At 40.9% G+C, this 14,821-nt stretch overlaps 2 protein-coding genes across 4 annotated transcripts in view; one reads left to right on the top strand and one right to left on the bottom strand.

The window, feature by feature from the left end:
* Positions 1 to 148: 148 nt before the first annotated feature.
* LOC119025803 (dynein light chain Tctex-type 3-like) lies at positions 149 to 5,198 on the bottom strand. Its single transcript, XM_037109749.1, has 5 exons — positions 5,048 to 5,198; positions 3,448 to 3,489; positions 3,216 to 3,339; positions 3,040 to 3,117; positions 149 to 1,618 (listed from the first exon to the last, which is right to left on the bottom strand). The coding sequence occupies exons 1-5, from the start codon at positions 5,072 to 5,074 to the stop codon at positions 1,542 to 1,544; spliced, it is 348 nt and encodes a 115-aa protein (XP_036965644.1). The 5' UTR covers positions 5,075 to 5,198; the 3' UTR covers positions 149 to 1,541.
* A 1,999-nt stretch (positions 5,199 to 7,197) lies between these two features.
* sytl5 (synaptotagmin-like 5) overlaps positions 7,198 to 14,821 on the top strand; it is a 46,390-nt gene continuing 38,766 nt past the window's right edge. For all 3 annotated transcript variants that reach the window (XM_037110803.1, XM_037110804.1, XM_037110802.1), the window contains exon 1: positions 7,198 to 7,331. The gene's annotated coding sequence lies outside the window, so the exon portion shown is untranslated. The remainder of the gene's footprint in view (positions 7,332 to 14,821) is intronic.

The raw sequence follows: 14,821 nt of genomic DNA, 5'->3' as shown, positions 1-14,821 counted from the left end.
TTATATGTGAAAACTGTCAGAATGTTTTTATTTTTAGCTGAGCTCTCACTACAGTATCATGTGCTGCCCTCTAGTGGACAATCATGCAAAGTCTACTTTACAAAATCTTTCACTTTCTGGTTTGTACAAATCACTCAGATGTAAAAGCTTTTGTTAAATACATTTAATGACGACACTGAACAGATCCTAACAAAGGAACTCAACACACATTATTACAGAAGAATTCCAGGATTTCTACAGAACAGGTCTAGAAAAAGTGCATTTGTCATTGGGACTCACCATTAAACATCTCCATCCTGGAAAAAAACACTCATGTGCACAGATACAGACCAATGTAAACCGTCCAAGTATTAATGCAGACAAAGAGAGATGTTTTATGTAAGTAGTCCTTACATGTAGTTACTAGACACAACACATTAAACTTCAAACTTTTTAAAGCAGCAACAGTTCAGTCAGTTTTAGTTGGGAATGTTCTGAAGGAGACTAGAGAGAGTTTACAGACGCGCTAGCAGCTCTGTGTGACTGTACTGCACAGCAGGTCTTCGAGCTAAATGCCAACATGCTGATGTTTAAGCAAGTATAATGTTCACCAGCTAAGTGTTAGCATGCTAACATTGTATTGATAACGTTAAACAAAACAGCTGAGGCTGATGGGAATGTCCTTAATTATGCAGATATATGGTGATAACACAAAGTATAGGACAAATTGTGAATCATGACCTGATTGTTGTGTGAGATTACATGTCAAAAGATCATCACAATTTATCTTGAAGTGGGGGCCTGAGCATGTGTTGCAAACTTCAGGGCAATCCACTCAATAGTTAGACATATTTCAGTGGACTGACAGACTAACACTGATGTACCCAGAGCCAGCAGTGTGGCTAAAAACTGCCCAAGTTCTACATAATGCACAGATTTCAACATCTGTGACATTTGGAGAGAAAATACTCAGACAAACGTCAGTATCGATAGATATTCACCTTGTTGACTGCCCTCAACCTATAAGCAAAAAAGGTGACATGCACCGATGGCAGTGGACGATATGTATCTGTTGTGTCGCATTAATTTTGCGGTGGCCCACTCATGAGGTACTGGCTCGTGGCATCCCTTTGAAAATTCTTATCATTAAGCAGGTAGTTTGGCAGCCAGAAAGGCTTTTCAAGCAGTTACTTGTCTTAATTGGGAAAGAGGGTTGTGTTAAAGGTTGTTTCATAAGTCTGAATGACTTTAAAGCAGTTATTTTTTAAAATCAAGATTCCTTTGTTACCCTGGCACAAAAGGAGGAATGAATAACAACAAAACATCAGTACTGGCCCCAATTTTTTAAATCGGAACATCACTTTTCTCATATGTGTTTCATTCTGACCCTGACCTTAGTCCCCACAAAGCAACTTTTCTCTCTTATTCTGAAGTTCTGTAGTTCAAGCCTGTGGGGAGAAATGAGCTACTTGTACATTAACTTCTACCAGAGGGGATCATCAGAGGATCATCAGGTTGTTCGGAGAGAGAGAGAGAGAGCAGGACGCAGCTGTGTGCTGATGTCACAGAGCCACAGCGACAGCAAACACACTGACCACACAGTACATGGTGCGATTCTCCCACCTCACCGTGCAGCTTCCTGAAACACACAGGAAAAAACACAGTCATTAGTATTTAAAATGCTATTTATCATGGCTTTAGGCCCTGGGTTACTGAAGGGCAAAAGTGATTTATTTTGTGAGAATTCATGAAAAAGAAAAAAAAAATCACAGACGAATCAAAACTTAAAATAATCACTGGTTTTAGATAATGTATAAAGAATAAAAAATAAAATTCTAGCATTTATAGAATACTTTCTGTCCTTTTAACTATCTACATTTTCACCAGAATAAGCGAAGACTCTTCTTCCTGGGGTCAACCACAACAGTTATTAAGATTCTGAAGAGATATCTAATGACTGAATTCAGTCTGGTTATTTTCGACTTGACCAGAGTAGTGTGTAGAATGTCTGTTTCTCACCTTCAAAATCTATGTTTTTATCTTTTGTGAGATTCAGTCCATAGTTGGACATTGGACTGCTCTTTCAAATAACCGTTAATTGTCTGAACTCTCTTTGGGGTTTGTAAGCCAAGTGGATTTATAGATGAAAATGTGTTTGGCAGTTTGAAACTTTGGCATGTTTGTTCTCTCTTTACAGACACATCAGCCGAGCCAAGTAGGTCAAACTACCTTCTTGGTTCAGAGCCGAACAATATCTGTAATTAAAAGGCTAAAACTGGCCTGCACTGTTTATCAGTCTGTACCAGATACCAATAAAAGAACAACTAATTATCAGATCTCAACACCATTTTGGTAAAAACAGAAACGTATCTAGTACCAAAAGTTGGCAGTGAATTTCTCATCAGATAATCTTGTTCAGACATTATTCAGTCAGATAATTCCAGTTTGTATAATCATTTCGCAAATACACTTTTTATAATTTTGCTAAGAGGTTCTATGACTGGGGGCTGCACAGTGGCCCAGTGGCTAGCACTGCTGCCTCACAGCTAGAAGATCGCCGGTTCGCGTCCCGGTTGGGACGCCTGGGATCTTTCTGTGTGGAGTTTGTATGTTCTCCCTGTGCAAGCGTGGGTTTTCACCGGGTACTCCGGCTTCCTCCCACAGTCCAAAAACATACTGAGGTTAATTGATCATTCTAAATTGTCCGTAGGTGTGAATGAGAGTGTGTGAGAGTGTTCGTCTATGTGTGGCCCTGCGATGGACTGGCGACCTGTCCAGGGTGTCCCCTGCCTTCGCCCTAAGTCAGCTGGGATAGGCTCCAGCCCCCCCGCGACCCTGCAGAGGATTAAGCGGTGTACATAGAATATGTACAGATGATGGATGGATGGATGGATGGATGGATGGTTCTATGACTGCTTGTGTTTATAAAAATGTAACATTTGAGAATTTGGGCTTCTCTTATTAAATTATTAAACCTTTTTCAATCATATTTATGATTATATAATTGTAAAATATACTGTTTTGGGATTGGTACAGAAGCTTTAATAATACATCTCTCACCATCAGTGGCAGTGTCCCAGTAGCAGGAGTTAGCTGTGTGGAGACCTGCGCCGCTCTTCTGCATGATGGTACAGTTCACTGTGAAACATCCGACAGCAGCGTCACACAAATGCTCCACATGTCAACAGTACGTCCTGAGGTGTCATGTTTTAGTATATTGTGTACAATTAGTTCACCTATGTATTTGAACGGCCGTCCCTGTTTCACCAGGTGAGTCAGAGCATGTTCCACGATACTGGCCGTCCACTGGTTCACTTTATTCTGGTTATAATCTGTTCCACCAATGACACCTTCAATACACTGAGACAAAACCACAGAGAGAGACAGAGTCATGTATACTATCATCACTTCAAGAGTGGATTTGTAATAAAATATAGTTCACTGATGTTTTCAGGGATGAATTGGTACCTCTTTAACTGAGCTACTGGCTTCATCAGCACTGAAGACCACCTGCAGGAACACAGAAACAGGAAAACATGGTTAGTTTGTGGCACGTGTGTGGTTTTGTTTACATTAATCGACAATTTTCAGATTTCATTAAATGAGTGAATAATCGAAGCAGCTGTTTACAGTAAGGCATTTATTCTCTTTCTGACCTTGACCAATGGACTACCACACAAAAGTGCACATGTCTAACAATGGTTGCTTTAAATCGGTTACATGCACACTGGTTATTATGTTGAGGAAAAATGAAGATTTATGCACTTTTATTTTAAGTCACTTTGAACAGAAGCATCTGAAGAATGCAGTGTGTGTTTGAAAAGACTGAACCAAATGCCAAGAGGTGTTCAATTCAAAGAGCATCTTGACCTAACAAATGAAATTTCGCTGGATTCAATATATTTAGTAAGCACATAAAGATGTATCCTTCTCTAAAACTAAAGTTACAAGCTGTGTCACAACAAAAACATTTGGCACAAATTATCAAATGGCAGGAAATTACACAAGATCATTTGCAAACAAAGTGTACTACTGACAACAGTTTAGTTTATACAGTTCACATAATCATGTGTATCACAAAGTGATGAATCTCACCTTGCTTGTGACTAACCAACTAAGCCTTGTTTGAAACATGTTGCTGCCATCAATTTCAGAATGAGGAAATATCAACAAAAATCTATTGCATTATACTCTAATTGAGTAAATGTCAATAAGAATTGTTTTATTGATGTTTTACACAGCATCACAACTTTTTGGGAATCAGGGTTGTAGAGGGAACACAAGCATAAATCACATCACTGCCATGGCAAAACATTAAGTGTGGAATAGGAAATACATGTTTACTTGTTTATTTCCATTATAAATGAACAACAAACACTGATATGACTTGTTTAATTTATGATAATCGATTCCATCTTCATCTTAAATGTGTTTTAAATTATCTAAAGGTTTGAACCATCTATTGGATGAAATAAGCATTGTGATGGTGTCACTTTTACTCTGGAGCACTTCAAGCGTAATTGGTCACAATATCAATATTTCTACAAACCAAACAATCAAACAATTAATGGAGAAAACAATCAACTGATTTAATCCATAATGACCAAATCAAATAGACAAAGACAAATCAAGAATTATCTCTCTCTCAAACAGATTGACTACAACAACTAAATGCTGCTTTACAATGAATGCATTAGTTAATAATAAAACCACAGTCACTGTCAGTGGGGAAGGATTTCTTCTGTACTCTTAAGTAAGGAATTTAGATAATTCCTCCACCACTGCAAAACATATAAAACCTTTACTTAAAAAGAGATTTCACTCAGTCTAATAAATTATACTCATGTGAGATTAGTGTATATAATTACCAGTGTGATTTGTTGTGTCTAATTCTGAATTAATTAATGTTAATATGTTGATTGTGACCACACCCCGATGGACATATCGTTAGCCTAAGCTAACTGACTAAGCTAACCTAGCTGCTGAAGCTACCGTTAGCTAGCTTTCTGAGCAGCTAACAGCGGGGCTGTGTAATAGCTGAGATCAATTTAATTCAAATTAACTTTACCTCATCTCCAGAGTTATACTCTTCCATCGTCCCTGATACTGGTTCAGCTGGATGTTTTCTTTGTTGTCACCGGTGTCGGTCTGCTGCTGTTCACTTCCGGCTGCTCGCAGTCAAAGAGCTCACTGCAGCCCGCTCCCTGTGACGTCACACTGCCTCACCGTGGCGCAGCTGAGACGCTACAGGAGCCGAGCAGGACCAACGCTAGAGGGCGTCTCACTCATGTACCTGAGCACCTCTCAGAAATACTGTCAGCGTCTGCCTTTATTTCTCAAGATGAAGATTTAGTGCAGGTTGAGAGGCAAAAAATCTGCTCTTCAGTTATGGGCTGCGCTCAGACTACTTCAACAATCATATGATTCACAATTATGTTCCTAATATTGGAAAATTATTAATAATGTCAACACAAATTCATGCATATATTTATTTGAGTGAAATACTGTTTCATTTCTTTTGCCTCTGAATTAAACCTTGTGTGCTTAGGTGAATGTATGTCTTATCACGTGATATGTGTTTTAACTTTAACATTATATGTAAAATTGTTGTTTTCACATATGTTCATGTTTCATTCTCAAATGTGAAATATACTTCGTGTGTGGAAATGCTGACTTCCTCTTACGATGTAATTCAATGTGATGGAAATAATTTATTGATTTGAATTGTTTTGTTTCATTGGTATGCTTGAATAATTTAACGTAAACACTGCACGTTAATGACAGCTGTAAATGTTCCGGAGTTTTAGTTTCTGCCTGGAAACCCCCTTTACAGAGAATAGAGAATAAAACAGGCAAGCGGAAAAAAGAAAAAGGGAATACTCTTTGCAAAGACTAGATGTGGGACATCATTTTACAACATTGCCATGTAGTTAAAGAAACAGTTCATCCTAAAATGAAAATGTGGTTATTATCTACTCACACTCAATGCAGATGCAAAGTCACGTGAATTTTAGCAGTCCACAAATCATTTCTGGAGCTTCACAGCAAAACAGTGGTGCAGCATTCTTCCAAACAGAAGTAGCTGGGGACTTGTTTAAAAATGAGAGAGAAAAAAAAAAAAACTGAAGAAAAACATAAAATGGCTCCAAACACCTTGTCCGCAGTGATCCAACATTATTTACTCCCTTATTTTAAGATGATATCTTCACTGTCGCTAAGTTGAAAGTGTCATGCATCTCCTCTGAAAGCTCAACCACATCCTGGGAGTAAATAACATCTTTTCAAATCAACTTGACATCTCAGGGCTTCTGGAGATTTGGATCATGCCAGGTGAGCTGCATGGAGCCATTGTGTGACGTTTATGTTCTTTTTTTTTGTTTGTTTGTTTTCCTTTTATACATCTTAAAACAAGTCCCCATCTACCTCAGTTGTTCAGGGGAACGTTGCAACACTGTTTTACCGTGAAGCTCCAGAAATGTTTTGCGGACAACGAAACTTCTCCTTCGCTTTCCATCAGCATGGAGGTCGTGGAGATGATGACTGAATTTTTCATTTTTTTTGTGTGTGTGAACTTTTCCTTTAACACACAACGCGGATGCATACAAATCTGGCAGCAACAGACACTGAATGAAAAAAAAAGCATGAATGGTGAAAGCGAGAAAGAGACTGACAGCTCCACAGATGAACAGAACAGAGTTTTCGCCTGAACAAGCCTTATTGATCTGGAACAAGATCCTTCCATTGTCATATCGTTTCTCTTCCTCTCACATCACCAGCTCTTCTCACAGAGGAGGACCAGCCCAGTTATTTTACCACCTCTGTTAAATCATGTGTCACCCTGCGGGAGAGCTGGCTGCTCCTCCGGACATAACCTCAGAACACAGACTCCCAGAGGATCCGAGCGGGGAAATCCATAATGCATAATGTACCAGCAGCGACAATGAAGGAGTTTCCCCGAGCCTGTGTGGAGCTCTGCAGCGCCTGAAACACACCTAATGACCCAATTTGACGTGTTTGCTCTAAAAACAACTGGAGGCTGGGACTGTGCGGAAACAAGTGTCGCATTGTGAGAAAATAAACCTATTTGTGGGGATTGGCATGTCTCTCTCTCTCTCTCTCTCTCTCTCTCTCTCTCTCTCTCTCTCTCTCTCTCTCTCTCTCTGTGTCACACACACACACACACACACACACACACACCACGCCCCCTCCTGTCGGGAACACCCTGGCTCTGGATGTGTGCCTTCAGACGGTGCCTAGACGCACCGACGCGCTCACCGGCGGTCCCTGGTCTCCGGACGGACTCCCAGTCCATCGTGCTCCCCGCCGGCTCCTCACCGCGGCGCAGCCCGCAGGTAAGACACCGGCGCGGTGCGGGTCAGACGGCAGCCACCCCGGGACACCAAACCACCGTGTCCGTCCCGGCATATGGCACAGTCTGCCGCTCGCCTCCCGCTCATTAACGCCTCATTCGTGTGTTTTCTTTTGCTTTCTTTAATTTGGAGGGGTCGGCTGTGTGTCCACCGTCGCGACCACGACCCGAGGTGGATCAGTCACACAGCGGGGTGACCAGACAGCCGCACTTCCCGGAGAAAGTTAGGCGCGTTTGGGCAGGTGCAATGCAGCAAACAGCCCGCTTTCTTGTTTGAGTTCTTCCCGCTGGCTTCGACGGCAGATTCACCTGCAGTCACCTCAGGTGAATCTGATGACAGGACGTGGCATTCACTGATACAAGAGCCAGCAGCCTATGTAATGCAATGGTATAGATCAGTCAAGGTGGACTGGTTCACATCAGTTGATCACCTGTGTTTGATGTGACTTCACCTTTTCAAAGCAGTGACAAGCTGTGACTGGGCACAACATCACTTGAACAGACCTGTAACCTGTCTGTGCCTGTGACCTTGTGTGTGATGGTTTCCTGTGGAGTGACCAGCACCGCTCAGGGCAGACTGCTGTTCTACTGGAGAGGTGACAGACACCCAGGGAGAGTCTCAGGGTGCTGCTAAATGTCTGCGGGGCTGCTTGATCATCCGGCTCAGTGTTCGGCACCAGATGTGAGGTGTGAAGTGCTGCTCTCATGAAACAACATGCTGTGCTCAGAACAACCCAGAGGTGGATTTGTGCCTCAGAGCAGTCGGCGTTAGGCTGGTGATGATGCTGCGGCTCGCTCGGCGTGGGGAAAATGATGATGTGAGATGCAGATAAGGATAGGATGAAAAAGGAAGCGCGCTCCGGATGATGGTTGTCAGCAGACAAGGTTGGAAGCATTTTAATTCAGGAGCCAGAAGTCCTGATAGGAAGGTTTGATCCTTGGAGCGTGGAATATTTGAGACAGTTGTAGGGTTCATTAGTGTGTGCGGTCGCACCAATTTAAAGCTGTTACTTCTGATTATGACTTGTAATCAATGCCTCTAGTGATTTTCTTTTGACATTAAGTAATCATTTGGTCTATAAAATGTCAGTAAACAGTGAACATAAAGCCTAAAAAACTATTTAAAGATGCCATTTTGTCTGACTGACAGACTGAAACTGAAAAATATTCAGTTTACATTCAAATAAGACTGACATAAGCAGTAAATCTTTGACCGAGAAGCTCATTATCAGAGGAATGAGGAAATGTTTGACAAACAACTTAAGGATTCATGGATTCTCCACATAGTTGCTGAATAATTCAGCAGTGATTGGCAGTTGGATTCATCTACTAATCTTCTCAACCATTTATCATTTTTGGGGGGAATTTAAGACTTACAACTGCATAAAAATAATCGCCATTCAGCTTTGGCGATAGATTAATCAGTTTGTGTAATTTTATAAAAGCGAAAGTTAAAATTCTCAGATTCTAGCATCTGAATGTGCTTGTGAATATTTTCTGGTTTCTTTCCTTCTTTTCATGACAGTAAACTAAAATCTTTGGGTTGTGGACAAAACGAGACATTTGAGATGATCTTCGACTTTGGGTCACAACATTTCTCACCGCTTTCTGATATTTTACAAACTAAACAACTAATCGATTTTGTCCAGAAAATAGATGACAGATTGGTGGACTGCTGCAGCCCTGCTAGATTTCAAAGATTAACATTTTTTTAATAATTTACACTGATATGAATTTGAGTTCTTCACATTTGAGAATCTTTTCACGTAAAGGAAAAAATATCATGTTCATTCTCAGGCTCATAGTTTTATTTCGTGTTACTAATGCTAACATGCTTTCATGTTCACAATACACACCGTTTTCTCATACTGTATTCCCCCTTTGTCTGAAACGCTCTGTTTGAGCTCCTGTCTCTTTTAGACCCCTCCTCCTGACTACCCAGTCTACTCTGACTGGTCAGCTCACACACACCCGAGCCAGCACCGCCCACCGAGTCGTCTGTCGGCTCTGATGTGTTTTCAGTTTCCAGTGAGCTTCACTTCTACCATAAATATAGCCATACATTATGCAAATGTGTGCCATGGTGACACAGTGTGATGTCAAGAAGTCACTGAAATTAAAGGCGGGGCTACTAACGAGGCGTTTGAGGAGCAGTATTTCCTGTGGGAGGGGGGAGCTTCTGATATGGACATTTAAAACTCTCAAAATCTTTTACATGCACCGTAACCTTTAGAGCACACTGAAGAAAGGGAAAACAAGGGAAAGCATAATAGATCTCCTTAAAGTGGAAATATTTCGACATTTTGGGAAACACTCTCACGTGCTTGTCGCTGGCACATTGGTGAAAAGATCAACACCACTCCTGCTGCTGTCCAGCATTGATCTTCTTATCTAACTCTTTTAGAAATACGTATTGCTTTAGATAATTATTCAGTCAATTATTTGCCTACTGGCCCAACAATTAGGGAAATCCACTGCTTGTTTCAGGACTAAATTACATGTTATATCAGGTAAAGGTTCAGGTGTTTTGAATTTCAGATTGATTACGTGAAAAGGATTATCTCTGTAGGTCAGAATACAGGCAATAATACATGGTTTAGTCTTTTTTTTACTGCGGTTATTTGGCATCAAGTGTTACGTTTGCATTATCCAGTTTAGCAGCGCGTGTAGTCTGAAAATACAAACGTCTAATTTAACATACCAAAGTGGCTATCAGGCCTGTCAGACAGGGTGGCTGCTGGCCAAAGTGACATTATCCACCCAGTGTTTTCCATCAGTCCTGAGACTGGCTGGCAAACAGTAGGTCTGTGTGTGAGAGACTTGGAACAGCTGTGAATGAAAACAAAGCAGCAACACTAATGAGTAAATATATCATCATTAGTTTTATTATGAAGCCCTGTAAGAGGAAGTTATATTATAATAACAAGTCTACTGAAGGTTTTGGTACAGTATGAGATTTCTTTCTAATGTCAGCGAAAACAGAGAAAGATTTTACATTGCTCGTTTTTCCATGAACAATGAGCCTTTGCTGTGTAAGATACCATGCCTTACTATAATTTGTCACAGTGACGCTTCCCTAAATTGGTTCATTTGGCTCCTATAAGCAATAGATGCAGTATGCTGAGGCTGTTTTATCATTGTCACGGGAAGAATGCCTCCCTAATGCCAACCGAGGTTTTGTGCGGCTCTCATTCTCGTGGCTGTGGGAGGAATAAATGGGTGAATAAGGGGGGAGAGAAGCCAGGGAATGTAGGGATTCCCTGATTTCTCCACACGCAGGAGCTCATCCAGCGGAGCAGAAAGAAGCCCAGGGGAGAGCAGTCACACAGCATTAGAGGTCTGTGTCTGCAAGATCTGGGATGACAGAATAGTGTGTGTGTGTGTGTGTGTGTGTGTGTGTGTGTGTGTGTGTGTGTGTGTGTGTGTTGCAGACACATACATTCACACGTATCTGCTGTATTATGGCAGGCATTTCTGTGACAGGCTGCAGCTCATGGTGCCAGACTGATGGACTCTGCCCTACAAAACCAAGCACGGTATATATTTGATCAAAAGTGAGTTAAGAGTGGAAATTTAGTTTTTGACAACTGAGTTACCTCACAAAAATGATTATACCATATTTTCAGTTTCATGAAACAGCATGTTAAATTAGCAGTAACTACAAGAAAGCTAAAACCCAGGGCTAACCGCACTTTGTCACAGCTAACTAGACAGCTAAACCATTGGTACAATGCTATTTAAAGTGGAAGCTAATTAGTCATTCACCATAGCTAGCCATTTCCCCTAGCCATTACCTGAAGGATAATTTGAAAATCATGCTTTTTAATAAACCAACATCTTGGTAATGAAGGGTGCGTTCGTAAATCTAAGGTGACGAAAAATAAAAACATGGCTTTTTAAAAGAAGAGAATGCTCTTTCTGTATCTTGAATTAATAAACAGGTTTTTTTTAGCAGAACAATATTAACCAGTCGCGTCCTATCTGTAACATTAACGTACAGCACAACTCAAATAAATGAAACAAATACAGGATGTCTGCTTGTCTAATGGATCGTGTAGCAACCAATACCTCCACGCTAAATTCTAAAACACAAAATAACTTCTGCGGTCTCTATCCAAGCGTGCGTGTTGAAGTGACCCACAGCTGCTACATTTAAATCGGACAGTGTTTGTGCCAGGGTGTGCTTTGGTACTCAGAATGACTTTTGAATGCACCTTTACTCTGTTGTAACTGAATGAAGCAGTGGAACGCCATGAGGGAGTTTAACTCCTGCTAATGTTTGCAAGCAGTTACTGCTGTCTGAGATTTTGTGTCTGGCAAATTCTTGCAATTTGGTGTGGTTAGATACCAAAATAAGATATTTAAATGTTCCAAAAAGTAAGTTAAGCAATAACATTGATTTAATTATAAATGGTATGGACACACAAAGCAAGACACATGATTTTTTTGATCCAGTTGGATTGACATGGCAAAGAAAATCACAACAAATTTGGTCATATTGGTAGCTGCAGTTATATGAAAGGAGAGTTTGGTTTGTGGGCTAGTTAATATATGTACGAGATCGGCTCTATAAGGTTTCGGTTATGGGTTTCAGTGAGTGTTAAATGAGAAGACACAGGTCCCTCACGCCACTGTTGGGTGGGTAGTTTTTCTAATTACGTATTTTCTTCTACTTCAACAATTGTAAGACAATTTGCGACTTTCTCTTTCTCTCTTTCTTCTTGAAAGATGGGTGTCACGTGTGTCCAAAGTACTATCAAACGGGATCAGCACATTTTTGTCTCTCTGTTCACTGCTGTTCTCTCCGAAATAAGGTCCCATGCGGCACAAAGAAAGGCAAAGAACTTTCCCTCTGTATGAAGCTGAAGGAAAACGTTTCGTTGATACTGCGTCTATAGTCAGAGCCCGCTGCCTTCACAGAGGAGTAACTGGCACATCCTCTGTCTCTTGGGTTATGGAGATGCACATCCAGTCTATCTTTAAAATGTAAGCCACATTAAATATTAGCTCTAACCCCACTATTACTACCAAGACCATCTGCATGAGTATAACCAGATTAACTGCTGACGACCTGAGCTGCTGTAACGAGCTCGCCTGTGCTGCTGCATCGGATAACGTCTGATCTCTGTAGTGCCGCGTTGTGCGGGATTTCCCTCCCTCCCACTCACTGATGCCTCTCCTATCCGTGTCTCTCCGGATTGTGCTGCGTGCACACTTGGTATGCAGCGTGGAGCCCCCTGCGGCCTCAGAGATGCACCGTCCCCGTTCAATCAGGGGCGCGGCGAGGCAATCAGCGGAAACCCGTTCAGGCACCAACGCTGCAGATGTAGGAGGAGAGGGGAGGAAAAAAAACAGCCGAAATGTAATTTGGAGGCAGCAGTGAGAGGAATGACTCAGTTGGGTAATAGATTGCTGGTCAGGGAGCGATGCCTCTGTGTCAGCCTCCCTAAACCATGTAATGCGTACGGACACATGCCTCTGTGGGCGCTGTGGCGATGACATGAACTTGTGAGGCGGGCTTGTGGGCAGTGATGGGATGATGGGACACTTCAACCTGCAAGTCAGGCAAAGGTCTGGATGTTATTTTCCAGTGCAAGCCTTCTTGACCAGGGTGTGCTGCGTGGAAAAGTCAACACAGCCGAGTGTACGTCAAACACACACATTCATCAGAGTCATTGTCAGCAGGTCGCGCACATCAATGTGTTTAATCAATAGATATATTTGAGCAGATTAAGGCCAGCTGTAATGACATCACTGGGTTTAAGGAGCCAGTTTAAACGGGAGTCACAGCCTCAGTGTTGCGCAATCAGAAACATGAAACACAACGTGCCTGGAATAGAAAATGATTCAGTTTTCAGTTAAATATTTTTGCATTGAGAGCGCTGAATCATTCGACTTGAATGTCAGACTATTATGGAAATCAACTGGACTTCATTGTTATTCTCAATACTGGGAATAGTATCTTGAGAGAATATGCAGAGTCAAAACTTTGATCGAGATCATCTTCTTTAGGTCGTGCCTAATGTTATGTTATGCCTTTTTAAATTCTGACAAGCCAAAACATCTGTCTTCCTTGGCATGTTTTACAATCATTCATGTTTTACTAGTTATTGTTATTTTCTTTAAACAGAAAAGGAAAAATGAAGTGTTTGCAGCTTCTTCTTCTGATTGTATTTAGTAAGGGACATTGTCTCATTTCAGTCGCAGGCCCCTGAATTGAATACTGTCGAAATTGTACCTCAGCAAAGTTTGTGATTTTGGCAAACATCTTATAGTTGTCTATAAAAACAATATTGTATCATATCATGATGGTGATTATATATTCACACCTTCCGACAGATTCAGGCTCGGTGTTTCCCCCATTTCTGGTCTTTATGCTAAGCTTAGCTAACCACCTGTATTTTCATGTTAAACAAAGTATCCAACTGGAAATAAGTATAAAATGTCAAACTCTTACTTTAAGTATATGATGCCTGCACCTGACCTCCAAGTTAATCTGTTTAATGAGACAATGTTTTGTTCTCAATCAGGTCAAAGCCAGCACAGTAGAAGAGATGTAGTTCACATAATCTTGAGCATTAGTCATTAGTTTCAGTTGGACCTTCTGTCGACCTCGCCCATATTTGTTGTAACGGGTGAAGTCCATATTGAAATGTCAGTTTCATTTTCCTTCAGTCTTTGACTTGTTTCGTGTGTCTTGTTAATAAGAACAACATTTGGGTTGCCAGGTTGTAAAAATACATTCGATGAGTGTGTATTCTTCTCTAGTATCACACTTATGAGTGTCAGCTCTTAATTTCATCAGGAAAACCCTCTCAAATGATTGTTGGACAACCTGATATGGCATGACAAGTGTAGTGTATCATTTACCCACTTACTTTGTCATAATATCCACATTACTGTATTGTCTTAATACTTTGTGAAAGTACCAATAGTCATCCGCTGTTGTTGCAGTATTGACATTAATGTATTTAATACACATGATATGTAATTTTGTCACCGAGCCCTGTCATTTATGAAGTGCTTTTAAGGGCAAATTGCTCAGGCATACGTACTATGATTGTTGTTGGTGTATTGGAACTTAGGAAACATGTTACCATTACTTACTGACTGACTTTCTCCTTTACCAGCTAAAAGGGATGGCTTTTTAGAACGTAGGAAAATAAAAGCATTTATTAATGGTTTAACAAAGTTGATTTAGCAAAGCTCACAGCATAACTCTCCATATGGCAATGTTAGTATTTTGATTAGTCTGGACTAAAACATCTGCAGCTACTTGATTGCCATCAAGTTGTGTAGCCACAGACGTGCATGTTTGATAAATCGGCCTGATTGTGTCGATCGTGTAGCTTCACCACCTCTAGCGCTATCTGGAGGTTGACATTTATGGTTTTGAGTGAGTGTTCTCCTTTGGATTGATTACTATAACGCTGGTGAATTGCAATCGGCAAATCAAAACTTATTCCAAATATC

Source organism: Acanthopagrus latus, chromosome 9 (genome assembly GCF_904848185.1).
Source record: "Acanthopagrus latus isolate v.2019 chromosome 9, fAcaLat1.1, whole genome shotgun sequence".
Lineage (NCBI taxonomy): Eukaryota > Metazoa > Chordata > Actinopteri > Spariformes > Sparidae > Acanthopagrus > Acanthopagrus latus.
The sequence above is the reverse complement of the archived record's forward strand: the minus strand, read 5'-3'. Positions and strand labels throughout refer to the sequence as shown.

Excerpts from the sequence above, each read along its gene's own strand:
- LOC119025803 (XM_037109749.1), bottom strand. The coding sequence starts at position 5,074 with ATGGAAGAGTATAACTCTGGAGATGAG. Across the intron at positions 3,490-5,047 it reads AGTATAACTCTGGAGATGAG|GTGGTCTTCAGTGCTGATGA; the intron begins GTAAAGTTAATT and ends GTGTTCCTGCAG. Across the intron at positions 3,340-3,447 it reads CCAGTAGCTCAGTTAAAGAG|TGTATTGAAGGTGTCATTGG; the intron begins GTACCAATTCAT and ends GTTTTGTCTCAG.